Source organism: Trachypithecus francoisi, unplaced genomic scaffold (genome assembly GCF_009764315.1).
Source record: "Trachypithecus francoisi isolate TF-2019V2 unplaced genomic scaffold, Tfra_2.0 Lachesis_group17, whole genome shotgun sequence".
NCBI lineage: Eukaryota > Metazoa > Chordata > Mammalia > Primates > Cercopithecidae > Trachypithecus > Trachypithecus francoisi.
Genome location: NW_022681462.1, coordinates 36,326,326 through 36,341,451, shown reverse-complemented (window position 1 = coordinate 36,341,451; position 15,126 = coordinate 36,326,326). Strand labels below are relative to the sequence as shown.

Here is a 15,126-nt window from a genome sequence, read left to right as displayed (position 1 = left end):
TATATTTTTATATTGATATTCTGTGTCTTTCTACCCTAAAATAATACATTATTGATTACATACAGGATGAGGTGAGGTATTTGTAAAATATCTGGTAAAAAATAATTAATATACAGTATTCTACATGAGATGGAATCTTATGACTCCTTAGGTCTTCTGCAGTGTTAAAGTGATCATCTAAATTAAACTGCTCTGAATGGACTTACAGTTGTTCCCTAAAACCATGTTAAAAAATGAAGGCTCTTACATTTTCCCAGAATTTGTGCAGAAAAGGGAAAGTACATAATTGGCATTTTTTAAAATTTCTCACATCCAAAATAATGCATTCACACAAAACCAGGATCTCCCACGTTTAGCATAAAAAGAAAAAAAAAATACTGGATCAGAGATATAAAATCTCTGAGTAATGGTTAGGTTAATCCACCAACACCAAAGAAATTCAAGTGGTCAACAGTCTTGAAAATGCTTTATTGAAATGTGTGACTTAGTGCAGATGTGTTTGAAAGACCACAGCTTGAAAACTGGTTTTTGAAACTTCTCAACAACCAATTGAAAAAAAAATGAAAATCCCTACTGGGCTTGACTTCTAGTGTAACCAGAAGCCTGGCATAAAGTTTTCCTTTAAACATTTTCCATTACAGAAACTAAAGAAAACAAAGCTATTATTGGAGTTTGAAGTTTCAGAGGAGAAGCAACAGTTTTTCAGACATGTAGGGTGACTTCTTTTTTGGTTACATTTGGATGAACATGGACTTCACAGTTCTCGGAAGAACACCGGAAAGGTGTTCAAGTCTGTATGCTTGTCATGTTGAAGAAACGTAGATACACGGACAGAAAAGGAAAAGGATGACAGGAGAAAGAGAGGAGACTAAGAAAAGGGCTCAGAGAAAACAGAACTGGAACGAGACATGATTAAGTCTAGTTATAAATTTATCAGAAGCTGTGCGCACCTTTTTAAAAGTCCTAAATTTACATTCCAAAAACTGCCCTCCCAACCCCCAAACCCGCTGTCCCTGCCTTGGAGCTATTGTGGAAGTCTATGCACAAAAACCGAAACAGGAAATAAAAAATAACCCGGCCCTTCCAAACCCCAAAACAAACCCAAAAAAAGCTGTACATTTTTTTTACACATAGGATTAATAATATAGGCATATAGGTGGCATGATTCAATTAAAAGGCTTTACTTTTTATGCCAAAAAAAAAACCCAATAAATAAAAGGTGCTAAAATTAGCATTAAGAATTTGGTTGTAATATATTGACAAATCTGGGAAGGCAAATCCTCAAAGCTCCCCTGATACTGATCTGTCTCAGCAAACTACAAAGCAAATACATAAATAACGCAAAATATGATTGAGAATGTGAGATTTTTAAAAACAAAGACAACATAATTCGGGTTAACTCTGTTGAACAGTCAATAAATGAAATTCATCTACACCTGAATAAAACATATTTAACAATTGAAAAAATTTTAAACAACCACAAAAAGTAAAAACTTTAAACAAACATTAACAGGATTTGTTTTTAGGGCACACAAAGGCCCCTGCAGCAGATTCCAACGGTAGCTTTACTGGTGTGTCTTCTACAGATGAGTTAAAGAGACAGGCTGAGCTCCACACAGGCAAGATGACTAACAGGGAGACAGGACAGTCACACAGGGTGGAGTGCCACACCCGGCTACAATCCCCAGATTCCACTGCAGAGCTGGCTTTGTGCATTAGGAGGCACACAAAGAAAGGTGATTCAGGCAGACATTATTCAAAAGCTACTTCGCAGTGTAACCGTTGAATAATGTTTGGGAAAGCTTTGGGCTTTGTATTTTTTTTTTTTAAGTTTTACTCCTTGTATTTAATTTTTTAAATAACAAGGTCACTAAAACTCATGCACGCTGCAAAAAACCTCATGCAGTAGTTAAGGTAAACCATCCAAGCAGTTTTTATTCATTAATATTCATAAATACACACAGCAGCTTCATTAGAGATTTCAATTTTCCTCTTCAGTTTGAATGTGGAGTATTAGGAGAGCCTTTTGCATGTCAAGGTACAGGAAGCAGAGATCACCCCTGCACTGCTACCTACATTTACCTGCTAGAAGTAAAAATTAGTTAAGTGGAAATGATTATCATATATATTTTCTCTCTTCCTTTTGAATGTACACAATGTAACAAGAGTGACAGACCTGAAATTACAATCACCAAACAAACCCAAGATAGTTGTTGTCCACTTTCATTGGCAAATACAGCACAGAGGACATTGTCTGCGAATTGGGATGTCATCAAAGAGGAGGTGGTGGAGGCTCATTTCCTTTATTACTCTCTTTTAAATTTAGGTTTTCTAAAGCAACATCTAAAGGCATAATATCTACACAGCCCATAGCACCAAAATCTGCCATCTCCCCCCGATCATCCTCGTCTGAGGATGAGCTCTCTTCACGCACTAAAGTGGACAGAAGGAGCTCTTGGACAAACAGGCTGCGATCTGCACGCTCGCTTTCCATGGACTGGCGCTCCGTTTCAGACATTTTAGGATCATTCAACCTGTGTAAGTTAAAAAGAAAAGACCTTATTGTTAAAAAGTCAATGAACAATGGCATGGCCAATTTCTACAGTGCTCTCCACTGTGCAAGTTTTACAGGTGGCAAAATTCAGAATGAGACATTGCTGGAATATCTGGCTCTAATTTATCCTTAATTGTGTTGAGACGAATTCCGCACACTTGTTGCAATACTGTTACCTGGAGGTGCAAATCTACGCTTTAATTAGACTCAATGAGAAAAAAAAATACATTTAGACTTTTTCCACTCCAGAGAAAGCTAGGTGAAAATTTTCTAAGGAAAACAGGATTTCTTACAGATTAGACGCTTGGGAAAGTATCTAACCAGAATTTCATCTGGGGGTAAATACAGGAAAATAAAACACAAAAACAAAATCTGCAGTGAACAGAATATTCAACTGAAAAATATCCTAAAATTTCCTCTGACTTTTCTCTATTACTCTATTTAATTCTTCCGGGTATATGCAGAAGCTAGAGAGGGCAAGAAAACACATACATGTAGGTCCTTCTACCAAGGACCTACAGTGTAGCAGGGCAGACCCAAGGTCTACCTGCCTGACTTGCTCCCCTGACGCATGTACTTATGAGATCTGGGCTATGCTGGGAAACCTGGCTCATATGCACAGAGAATGGACAGATGTTAAGAGCTGAAAATTCTACTTATCACTTGTTACTAAACTTGTTAAATTACTTTAAAATGTCAATCTCTGGCCGGGTGCAGTGGCTCACACCTGTAATCCCAGCACTTTGGGAGGCTGAAATGGGTGAATCGCCTGAGGTCAGGAGTTCAAGTCCAGCCTGGTCATCATGGTGAAGCCCCTTCTCTACTAAAAATACAAAAATTAGCAGGGCGTGGTGGTGCATGCCTGTAATCCAAGCTACTTGGGAGGCTGAGGCACGAGAATTGCTTAAACCCGGGAGCCGGAGGTTACAGTGAGCCAAGATTGTGCCACTTCACTCCAGCCTGGGCAGCAGAGTGAGATTCTGTCTCAAAAAAAAAAAAAAAGGTCAATCTCCAACAAAAAATGATATAAAATTCTGCTTAGTTTCAGTACTGGTTTTCTCTACACTTTCAGTGGCAAAGAAAGGGAAACTAGCAGAAGCAATGGGGCAGCAAAAGGAACAAAGAGGGAGAATATGGGGACACTGAAAGGACGCCCGGCAGGCACACATGACAGGTCTTCTCCCTGAGTACGCAGAGGCAGCACCCTGAGCCCAGAGACAGATCTATTCTACGCTGCCCTACTGACTGGCACCTGCTCCCTGCTGTTCTACCAGCACTGCAAGGCACAGGAGCACCCCCATGCCACCATGGACGATACTAACGGCGGGTCAGGCTCTGAGTGCTCTTTGAGTGCGTTAGCTCATTTAACTCTCTGAGTTAGGGACTATTATTACCAACATTTTACAGGAAGAGGAAACTGAAGCAAAGGTTAAGTAATTTGCACAAAATCTCATAGGTGCTAAGTTCAAAACCACTAAATAATTAGGTATCTATGACTCAGAAAACAAAAGACCAAATTTCAGAACTGAAAGAAAGCAAAAATATCTGAAAGGTAATTACAGAAAAGCCACAAAACCCACATTGAAAGGAAATGACCGGTTACATTTATGGTTAAAAAAATTAAGGATATCATAAGAGAGTATCTAATGGAATAGAAGATTGAGTAGACTACACGTTTTCAACCCAAAGCTATAAAAATATTACGAACTGAAGTACATTCCATGTTCTTAGGTTTGGAAAAGGTCTTTGGTAAAGAAAAAAAAAATTTTAGAGAAGTTAAACCTTGCAACAGAAAGATAAAGAACATAAAGAGGACTACCCATGTAACGAGGCAAACTAAAAACATACAGGCTGCGGCCTTCAGTCCTCGAGAGAACATGCAGTAACAATATTACTGTTTTGTTTTTCAGGGAAATAACTGAGAAGACACCTCATTCCTGAGAGGCAGGTAAAGTCTACGTATGAGGTACTGGTACTAGGTCTTGACTTCCTGATGAAATATAAAATTTAGGATATAAATGAAACTGCAAGACTTGCGAGGATCTTCAAGTTGGGGTTAGCAAAATGAGCTGGTCCCATTGTCAAAAGATTAGATCTGGCCAGGCATGGTGGCTCCAAAGCTGTAATCCCAGCACTTTGGGAGGCTAAGGCGGGCGGATCACCTGAGGTCAGGAGTTTGAGACCAGCCTGGCTAACATGGTGAAACCCCATTTCTACTAAAAATACAAAAAATTAGCCGGGTGTGGAGGTATGTGCCTGTAATTCCAGCTACTTGGGAGGCTGAGGCAGGAGAATCGCTTAAACCTGGGAGGTGGAGGTTGCAGTGAGCTGAGATCGTGCCATTGCACTTCAGCTTGGGCAACAAGAGCGAAACTCTGTCTCAAAAAAAGATCGATCTGACTTACACACTCCAACAATCACTTTCTAAAAGGTCAACTATCTTGAACTCCAAAGAAACTGTGACCTTACCATCAGTTCCAGGGCAACATCAATAGGAACTGCCCCTGGTCAAAGAAAAGACCAAAAATAAGGCTTGGGCCCTATATATATCACATAAGAGCTGAGTGACCAGAGACCAGGATCTCTCCTGAATACACTGCTGCCGTTCTCCTTGCCTTGAAAATTCACAATGCATGTTAATACATTTGAAGTTCTGAGAAGCCCAACAGTAAATAATCCCTTTATTCTTCTTACTTTGCTTTCTCCGACCTTATTAATTGGGGGTGGAATAACATAATTACATATATTCCTTAGAACATATGAAGTTAAGAGAGTATTTCTGGGGAAATATTGCCTTAAATCATATGATACAATAAAATATGTCAAAAGTGGTTTGCAAATTACATGGTACCATACAATGTACAGTAACAGATGACAGAAGGGGAATTTCAAGAAGCTACAACCAGAATCCACGGAGAGCACTCAGAGGTCACTCATACCATGCTCTGAGAGTTGGGTGTGGAATAAATGCACAGACAAGCTCACTGAGTAGTTCAGGTCTTTAAAAAAAAAAAAAAAAAAGGATAGGGCAAGAGTGGATAGGAGGATGTCTTTTCCAAAGGGCAGTGGCAAGACATTCCACCCACAGTTCTGTGAACTCTCAGTAGAAACGCACACTAGTAGATCTCCTTTTTGAGGTAGGAACTTAGATGTGGTATGCTACAGACCTGCTGCTGGTCAGTCCCTATAGGTAAGGCTACATGGCAGCAGGTAGCTCCATCTGTGGCCCTGTGGTTCTCTTACATTAAAACAGCATTGTCTGGTAATAACCAGGCAGAGTTACTGACCTAGCAGAGATAATTCAAAAGTAAATTACCCATTTACATTTTTTTTCTTGGTTTCATAACAAATAATAATGAATACCATTAATTGGGCCTTTACTATAGGGCAGATACTGAGCCAGACCATACACATACCAGTATTCCATTTAATCCTCAAAATAATTATCTCTCTAGAGGCAAAACTTCTGGGATACTGATGATAAAATTGAGGTTTGGAGGAGTGAAATGACTTGCCTGAGGTCCAAAACTTGCAAATGGCAAAGCTGGGGCTCTAGTCCAGGGATTTTCAAGCATTTTTAATTCTGCACCCACACTATGTTATTTATAACTATACACATGCACCACTGGATTAACAGAGGATGAGATAAAAGAAATATAAGTAGAAATTATAATATTTTCTTCTAACATCCCATTGAATTGTCATACACACTGCATTTTAGAGATAATGATGTATTACACAAACTTTATTCTTCATTTTACAGTTCTTTCTTTATATTCTTCTCTGCTCCCTTAAAAGCCCAAATTAGTCCAGGTTCATTATCCGTCTCCACTCATCATTGCTCTTTTTAAAATTCTTTATGTTCCTGAAAGTCACATAAAATGCCTATGAAGTTTTGGCAGACAAATACATACAGTTGCTAACAGTTTCAGAAGCGAACAGGAACTCCATCCAGTAGAGTAGTTTACTGTTGTACTGAATATTATTTATACCATGGGAAGTCATTTTTTTTAAGTTACTTTTGTGTGCCAACCATAAAAATTTAAATCTAACTTTTTTAGAAATTCATAGGAGAAAACTGTCACTGTATTATGAAATCCTTTATACCTTTTAATATTTCACAGTAGATTAAAACTGGCAATAAAAAGCAATGTTAATTATGATAAATGCACCTAATATGAACTATATATATATAATGATATAGTGTTTAATGTTTTATGGGTACTATGGCAAAACAATTCATATTATATGATGATATATACCTTGAGAACAAGAAGACCAGTTATTTTATTTTAGAGACAGGGTCTCACTCTGTCACCCAGGCTGGAATGAAGGGCATAATCTTGGCTACTGCAACCTCTGCCTACAGGGCTCAAACAATCCTCCTGCCTCAGCCTCCTAAGTAGCAGGGACCACAGGTGTGCACCATCACGCCTGGCTAATTTTTGCAGCGATAAGATTTCACCATGTTGCCCAGGGTAGTTTGGAACTCCTGGGCTCTGGTGATATGCTTGCCTTGGCCTCCCAAAGTGCTGGGATTATGGGTGTGAGCCACTGGGTCTGGCCCAGTATTCTTAAGTTATCTAAAAGAATTACTATGTTTCACATTCTTGGGGAAATACTGAATATGCAGTTTTAATCAGAGATTTGTGAGTTTTAATCAAACACAGAATTTTAAAGAAATATATATGCACAAAAGAGAAAAGATAATTCCAGACTGTAGTGGCAACAAAATACTACTTCCCAAACAAAATTCTATTAACAAATGAGCTACCTTGTTAAAAGAAACTGGGAATTCTGGAGAGTCTGCTGACTGCTTTCTGTATTAGCTATGTTGGTTGTTGCTGTGGATTGTGTGATTGTAGTGGTGACACTGCTTGTGTTAGTACGCCGGGTTGCGTTGCGTGCAGTCTCCAGTTGTTGCCGTGCTGCCTGGGCATGCTGCCGTTCTAGCTGCAGCTGCATCTGCAGTTGTTGTAACTGAGAAGCGGAAGGGCCAGAGGAATTAAGCTGTCCTCCTGCAGAACGTCTCACTCCTGATAACTGAGATAAAAGCTCTGCCAATGGAAATGAAGACAATGTCTGCTTAATACTGAGGAAAACAAAATGCTACAGATCACTCTTTTACTGGAACAACATCAAAAGCATTGTGAACAGGTAGGTAACCACAGCAGCATACAGTTTCAGTTAAGAGCTGAATACCTTCTAGAATGCCTTCTGGAGGCATTAAATTAAACTTAAATTGTCTTTAAAATTATTTGCATAATAGACTAATTTAGTTAAGCTTTCTCTTAGTATTTAATGAAGTGGTTTATCTGCGGGCCCAATTATAATATAAGCTTTCTCAATATGTGTTTCATGGAAGCAGGGATGAGGTCTACTGTTGACTATATTCCCAGCTCTCAGAACAGGGCCTGATATAGCAGGAATTCAAACATTTATTGAATGACTGAATGAATTATTAGGATTTAGTCCAAGAGGCCTGGATCATTTCTGATGGTGGCCCTTGCACACTCGCCTCTGCCTTCTCCCTCTAGTACCTTCTGGTACTGCTGTTTCAGAGTACCACTGCAGTAGGTACCACTAGCAGTGCTCAGCAAGGCTGACTAGCTCCTGAGAACCTGCTGCATCTGACTGTACAGCGTACTTAGTGTTATGATCCAGACTGTCTTGTGTCCATAAGGCTGTACTCATTAAGAGAGGTGTAAACCTTTGTCCCTGTACCCTCATCTACATAAGGTGCAGTGAAATGCCTTCTTCCAAGTGGAGGGTCTACCTCGCTTATAGGGAACCGATGATTGCCTTGCAGACACTCTTAGGCCAGCAAAAACTCTTTATCATTAAAACTCATTAACAGTTTCTGTTTTCTTGTTCACTGTTGCTTTATCTCAGGCTTTTGATAGCACTCTTATACCACTCTTTCATGGGATATACAGTCTATCACTAAAACTAATTTTCACTGACAGAAAAAAAACAAATGAAAATTTCTCAAATTTGAATTTTGCTCCCAGAAACTACTTTAATTTTTAGTGTCTGCCACCAAAATAGCAGGTAAATATTCCCTTTGGATGAAGAAATATTTTTTAAATCCCCCAAACTCAGTTTGTTAGGCTTGTTTTTGTTGTTGCACACCCAAATGTTCAAAGCACATTTGGAATTAAAATTTTATATGGTATATCTAACTTTTAAATAACATGATAGGTGTAAAATCGTTCTTAGGTTTTTTTTTTCTTTTTAAAATTTTTATTTTAGGTTTGAGGGTACATGTGAAGGTCTGTTACACAGTTAAACACATCATGGGGGTTTGTCGTACATATTATTACATCACGCAGTACCCAATTAAGTCCAGTACCCAACAGTTATCTTTCTGCTCCTCTCTCTCTCCCCACTCTTCCCCAGTGTCTGCTGTCTCCTCCTTTGTGTTCCTAAGTTGTCATTTAGCTCTGATGTTCTCAGTTTCTATTACAGATTTACACTTACCAGTGTTTCAGGTATTCTGCAGGGCACCTCATGGCTTCCAGGTAGGTGCACACTTCACTACATGGACACATTTCAGAATTGTTGCTTTAAACGTGTGCACACATCCCACAGTCTTACCACTTGTCTGCTTGGTGTGTCTTGTAGATTGTCAGGCTACAGTGATTTCTTATATTTTATTCTGACCCTGTGCTCTGCTACCAACTTCCCAGGTTTGTCATGTACTAGACCCAGTGACATGGCCAAGTTCAAAAACTGTGTTTTTTTGTTTTTGTTTTTTTTTAAGATTTTCCCCAAGCTATTAAACATGTACCTTTCAGTATGTTCTACAACTATATAGTTCTCAAATCAAGATCAGGACATTAAGTCTTACTTTCCTTTCTTCTATGAGAAGAGCTTAATTTTTTAGTCTTGTCAATCAGCTATAGATAACAGTTCTGAAATGTGTCCATGTGGTGGAATGTGTACCTGGAAGCCATGAGGCGCCCTGCACAACACCTGAGATAGGCATAAATCTGTGATAGAATTTTACACATAACATGTTCTTAAAAATGTTAGCTATACCTTATAAAACCTTAATTTCAAATGTGCTTTGGACATCTGTTATGTGTACTTATGGAGGTTTAACCATGAAATTTTGAAGGTATTCAAACTGAAATCTTTTATGATTTCCTTGCGCTTCAATAGAGGCCATAAATACAACATAAAACCATTTTTTATCATCTTATGTCTCTAAGAACAGGAGTCTCCCACTCCCTTTACCTGCAGGAGACATGTTCCAAGACCCCCAGTGAATGGCTGAAATGGGCATTTGGATAACACAGAACCCTGTATGTTTTTTCCTATATATACTTATCTGTTGTGCTAAAGTTTAATTTATAAATTAGGCACAGTACGAGATTCACAACAAAACAGAGTAAATCTAAAAATATACCATGAAAGTTACGTGATGTGGTCTCTCTCCATCTCAAAGTATCTTACTGTCCTGTACTCACCTATTTTTTGACCGTAGTTGGTTGTGGGTAACTGAAACCCGGGAAAGCAAAACCACATATGAGAGAGGGACTACTGGACTTACGCGATGCCAGAAGAGTATGAATTACTTTATGCTAAGTGTCTGCTTTGAACACATTTTACACTTTTAAAGTATTTGGCAATTTTGTGAAGGAACATGGCTTATGATCAGAGAGGTGAGCTAAGAACACAAATCTCACAAATTTTTTGTTTGTTTGTTTGAGACAGGGTCTCACTCTATCACCTAGGCTGGAGTGCAGTGGTGCGAGCTCGGCTCCCTGGAACCTCCACCTCCCAGGCGTGAGTGATTCTCATGCCTTAGCCTCCTGAGTAGCTGCGATTATAGGCACCCACCACCACATCTGGCTGATTTTTGTATTTTTAGTAGAGATGGAGTTTCGCCATGTTGGCCAGGTTGGTCTTGAATTCCTGGCCTCAAGTGATCCACCCGCTCCAGCCTCCCAGAGTGTGAGCCACCGCACCTGGCATCACAAAAAGTTTTAAAAGGAGCTCCTCCTTCCCCTGCCATTTCCCTTATTAATGTGAAACTAACTTACCAGCTATAGGATCCATGGCTTCCCTATTGCTTGGAGAATATGAACTCTGAGAAGAAGAAAGTCCACCAGTAGAACTGCTAGTAAAGTGCATGTTTGATCTACGAGCACGAGGACCTCCTAATCCCCGGCCAGGGTGAAACATTCTACGTACATGTCGAACACCACTCGATTCATCATAACCCAAAAGTTAAGAAAAAAAATGAAAATATTTCACAGAAAGAAAAAAAAAATCACTTGAGCCCTTGTTAGACAGATATAAAGTCTTCCTGAATTGTAAGCATTTAAAAACAGCACATTTAACTTAAAGTGCAAATGTCCCAACTCTATCTATGAGCGAGGGCTATTAACCCTAAAAAGACACTCAAATATAAGGCAACATGTGTGTGTGTGTGTATTGGCTGTGTGAGGTAAGAAAGCTTCTCTATATAGCTCATGAAATCTTAAATACCACCTATAATGAAAAAGGAACAATACTGAATTTATATTTAGCAGATCAAAGATTCCTTTTGGATTATTAATCTGTCTTCAAGCTTCTTTACAATGCTGCTACTAAGCAGAAAACAGATTTGCATTTCTTGTGTAAGACACACAGATTAACATGACATTTATCACGAAGTCAAATTCCCAGCAGCCTCAACCATCTTACACAGCTGAGTTTGAGTCAAACTGAAAAAGGTCCTGAGTCGCAAATAGCTGTAAAAACTCATGAAGACAACCCTACGTTTCCACAAAGGCAAATGAGAGGTGGGGGAGGCCAGATCATATAGAAGAGATTTTTCCTTCAAAGCACCAACAGACCAGCTTTATAATGCAGATTCATTTTTTTGCTGGCTTCTCAGTTTTTCAGCTGATGGTTCTGGAGTTATTTAAGGACCAGATGGGTAGCTCCAGGAGGCCTTCAGGTGTTACCGTACATGCAGTGTTCCATCATATTAATGAGGATGGTTTGGGTTTTAGAGAAAGTGATACAATCATATTTATATACTTGATAATTTATATATTATGATTTTTTATATATATGTATTTTGAGACAGGGTCTCACTTTGTTGCCAGGCTGAAGTGCAGTGGTACAACCATAGCTTACTGTAGCCTTGAGCTCATGGGCTCAAGCCATCCTTCTACTTCAGCCTCTTGAGTAGCTGGGACCACAGGTGTGTGCCACCATGGCCAGCTCATTATTTTGGTAGAGACGGGGTCTTCCTATGTTGTCCAGGCTGGTTTCGAACTTCTAGGCTCAAGTGATCCTCCCACCTTGGCCTTTCAAAGTGCTGGGAGTATAGGCATGAGCCACTGTACCCAGCTGGTGACAGTTTTAGACGAACAATTCATAACCTGAAACCAGAAGCAAAGACCACAAAGTTAATCGCTCTGGTAGGCCAGTAATCTCAGGGAACACTGCCAGCAACTGTTGAGAGATAAGGAAGGGAATGAAGAAATAAAATCAGGAGGCTGGGTGTGGTGACTCACACCTATAATCCCAACACTTTGGGGGGCCGAGGCGGGAGGATCACTGAGGTCAGTTCAAGACCAGCGTGGCCAATATGGTGAAACCCCATCTCTACTAAAGAAAAATACAAAAACTGGCCAGGCGCAGTGGCTCATGCCTGTAATCCTACAACTTTGGGAAGCCGAGGCGGGCGGTCAGGAGTTCGAGACCAGATTGGCCAAGAGACCAGCCTGGCCAATATGGTGAAACCCCATCTCTACTAAAAATACAAAAATTAGCTGGACATGGTGGCTGGCACCTGCAATCTCAGCTACTTGGGAGGCCAAGGCAGGAGAACTGCTTGAACCCAGGAGGTGGAGGTTGCAATGAGTTGAAGATTGTGCCATTGCACTCCAGCCTGCCTGGCCGACAGAGTGAGACTCAGACTCAAAAAAAAAAAAGAAAAAAGAAAAAAGAAAAAAAAAAGAAAAGCAGGAAAGGAAATGTAAAGCTAGAGCTGATCTTATGCTATCCTACTTAGGAACTGGGCAGGAAATGGCTCTCTCTGGAGAAGGAGACCCCAAAAAGGAAAGGAACACCAAGATGCACACCTACCCCCACCATCTCACCACACCACACCCACAACAGGGTAAGGCAGCAGAGGAACAGAGAGGGAAAGCAAATAAAGCCTCTTCATATTTAATTAAATTTTAATTTGGATTAACATTTTCCGCTTTTGTATGAAAATGCCATCCTGGAAGACATAATCTGGTCAAACTGCCTTAAAAAAAATCTAATTATAGTGAACTAAAGATGAAGGACAAGTCAACTTTCACTTAGTGAAAACGGTTCATGCAACAGTGATAGTATATAAAAAGAGAAATCAATTGCATCTCAACACTGAGTCACTTTTAGGAAAAGTTCAAATAAGTAAAAATAATTTGGAGATTACTTTTCCTCTTTTGGGGGATATTAGCCTTAAAAATAATCAAAATGACAAGCTGGATGCAGTGGCACTTGTGTGCCTATAGTCCCAGCTACTCAAGAGGCTGAAGCAGGACGATCACTTGAGCTCAGGAGTTTGAGACCAGCCAGGTTGACACAGCGAGATCCTGTCTCCAAAACAAAAAATCAAAATGACAAACATTACAAACAACTCTTTTCCCTGTCATCTCTTAAAAGGATATTAAATCTCTAGGGGCTCTGTGTTCAAGTGTAAGATGAGCTGCAAAGTCATCCGTGACATGATTAGGATCGCCTCCAGGTAACGCTGCACATATTGGACAAATCTGAAATGGAAGTAAAGAAAGCAGCTTAATAAATGAATGTCAATAAGACATCTTTCCGGACGAGTATTCTGTTGTTTTACTATTATCAAGTTTTAACCAATAAAAAACTCAGCAGATCCTGAATTAGTGAAAACCAGTAGAAGCCTAAGCAAGAACTGTTCACACAAGGTCCCTCAGGGTCAAACACAACAGTTTCAGATACACCAAACTTGATCTCTGGCAGGGCCTTCTAACAGCCTGCCTGATTCATTCGTATGGCTTAGCAAAACAGTTTCCATTAAATAAACTTTAAAAATATGATATTAGTGCACATTTATTTTAGGTCCAGTCTTGAATGGTAAAGACAGATACAAGCCTATGGCACACTTCTCCAAAGTAAGCTATACTTGAGAGACAATTCCCAAATAAGACAGCAGAGGTCTGATTAAATGCAATTGTGCAAACATTCAACAGATATGTTGAATGTAAGACAGATTATGATTACTGATAATACGCAAATGTGGTCTATAAATTTATGAATGTGAATTCCAAGGGAAATATTGTATGGAAGTCCATTTTTTAACCTTATTTCCCAAAGAAATGGGTGGTAGCCCATAAGCTTGTAACCAGGTCAGGATCAAGGAGTAGAAGCTCAACTTTCCATGGGCCTTTTGGCAAGAGACAGGAGAAGGTAGGAATAAAATGATGTGTACACAGTCACGGTTTGGGGAGTGGGTGACAGGTTGGGAAGGCGGTGTCTATAGTTAATAGAATTGGTGAAACAGGGAAGGATAGAAAGAATGAGGAACTTTTTAAAGAGGAAAGGCCCTTACTCTTCTGAAATTCAAATGGGCAGATAATGTTCTAACAATGGTAGCCAAGCCTTGAAGTATGAACAATTTCAATCTTAAAGAACAGGGCCAAGAAGAAAGGTCTGAAGCAAGGGGCATGACCAAAGGGAGCCCCAGGAAGTGCACAGTTTAAGTGGTAGACTTGTGTCTTTATAAATAAGAAGGTTAAAGACAGGATATGTGATTCATCTTGCTAGTACTTGAGCCAAAATTCTTTCACCTAGGCAAAATCTAGGCAATTGGTCAGCCTTATTATCTGCTGACAGCACAGTGGGAGTAGGTGGTAGTGCTAGAGATGAGGGGAGATGGGAAAGGTGAGACTTGGAAGGACAATCCTGGGGTATGGAGGGAAAACAAACTGCTCTGATTCCTGGAGCCCAAACAAACATAACTTTCCAACATCTAACAACTAGAAAGCAGAAGTCCCCTGAGAGTTCAACTCTGATTTGGTATCAGTCTCTCTTATGCCTAATCAGCTGTCCTGATTATGTGACTCAGGACTCTGAGAAATATCCTCAGGAAAACCTAAATATGTTCATGAGAAATAACATTTAAGCATGACAGTGTGCAAAAAACTAGAGAGGTCACAATGGAATGTGATGAGGCAAATGAGAAAAAGAAGTAGATAGATCTGTCTATGCCTTTCTTAAAAGATGCCAGGAAGGTGGTCAGATTCTTTCCTCTGTCAGTAAAGTAGCTGTATGTGTCACAAGTTTACAGATTATCCGCTCTCTCTTTACTAGGAATTTAACTTCTACTATCTGTACCATTCCTGTACTCTGACATTACCTGGTTATGTCTGATATACCTATTTTACTTTTCATGTGCTTCTGGTCTTACCTAGCTAAACTGTAAACTCTTTGAGAGATGCAGCACAGTATGATTTGTCTTTGGTTTTAAACTCCAGACAGACTTGCTTTAAAAAAAAAAAAAAAAAGACTAGCAATGTTTGGAGAAACAGAAAAAATGTTCCAGTTAT

General features: G+C 39.6%; 1 protein-coding gene across 2 annotated transcripts in view; it reads right to left on the bottom strand.

Moving 5' to 3' along the window:
* Positions 1 to 449: 449 nt before the first annotated feature.
* KCMF1 (potassium channel modulatory factor 1) overlaps positions 450 to 15,126 on the bottom strand; it is an 85,795-nt gene continuing 71,118 nt past the window's right edge. For both annotated transcript variants that reach the window (XM_033175279.1, XM_033175278.1), the window contains exons 4-7: positions 13,216 to 13,317; positions 10,603 to 10,777; positions 7,329 to 7,611; positions 450 to 2,534 (exon numbers count right to left, since the gene is read on the bottom strand). In XM_033175279.1, coding sequence (XP_033031170.1) covers positions 2,273 to 2,534; positions 7,329 to 7,611; positions 10,603 to 10,777; positions 13,216 to 13,317 — 822 coding nt within the window. In that variant the 3' untranslated portion in view covers positions 450 to 2,272. The remainder of the gene's footprint in view (positions 2,535 to 7,328; positions 7,612 to 10,602; positions 10,778 to 13,215; positions 13,318 to 15,126) is intronic.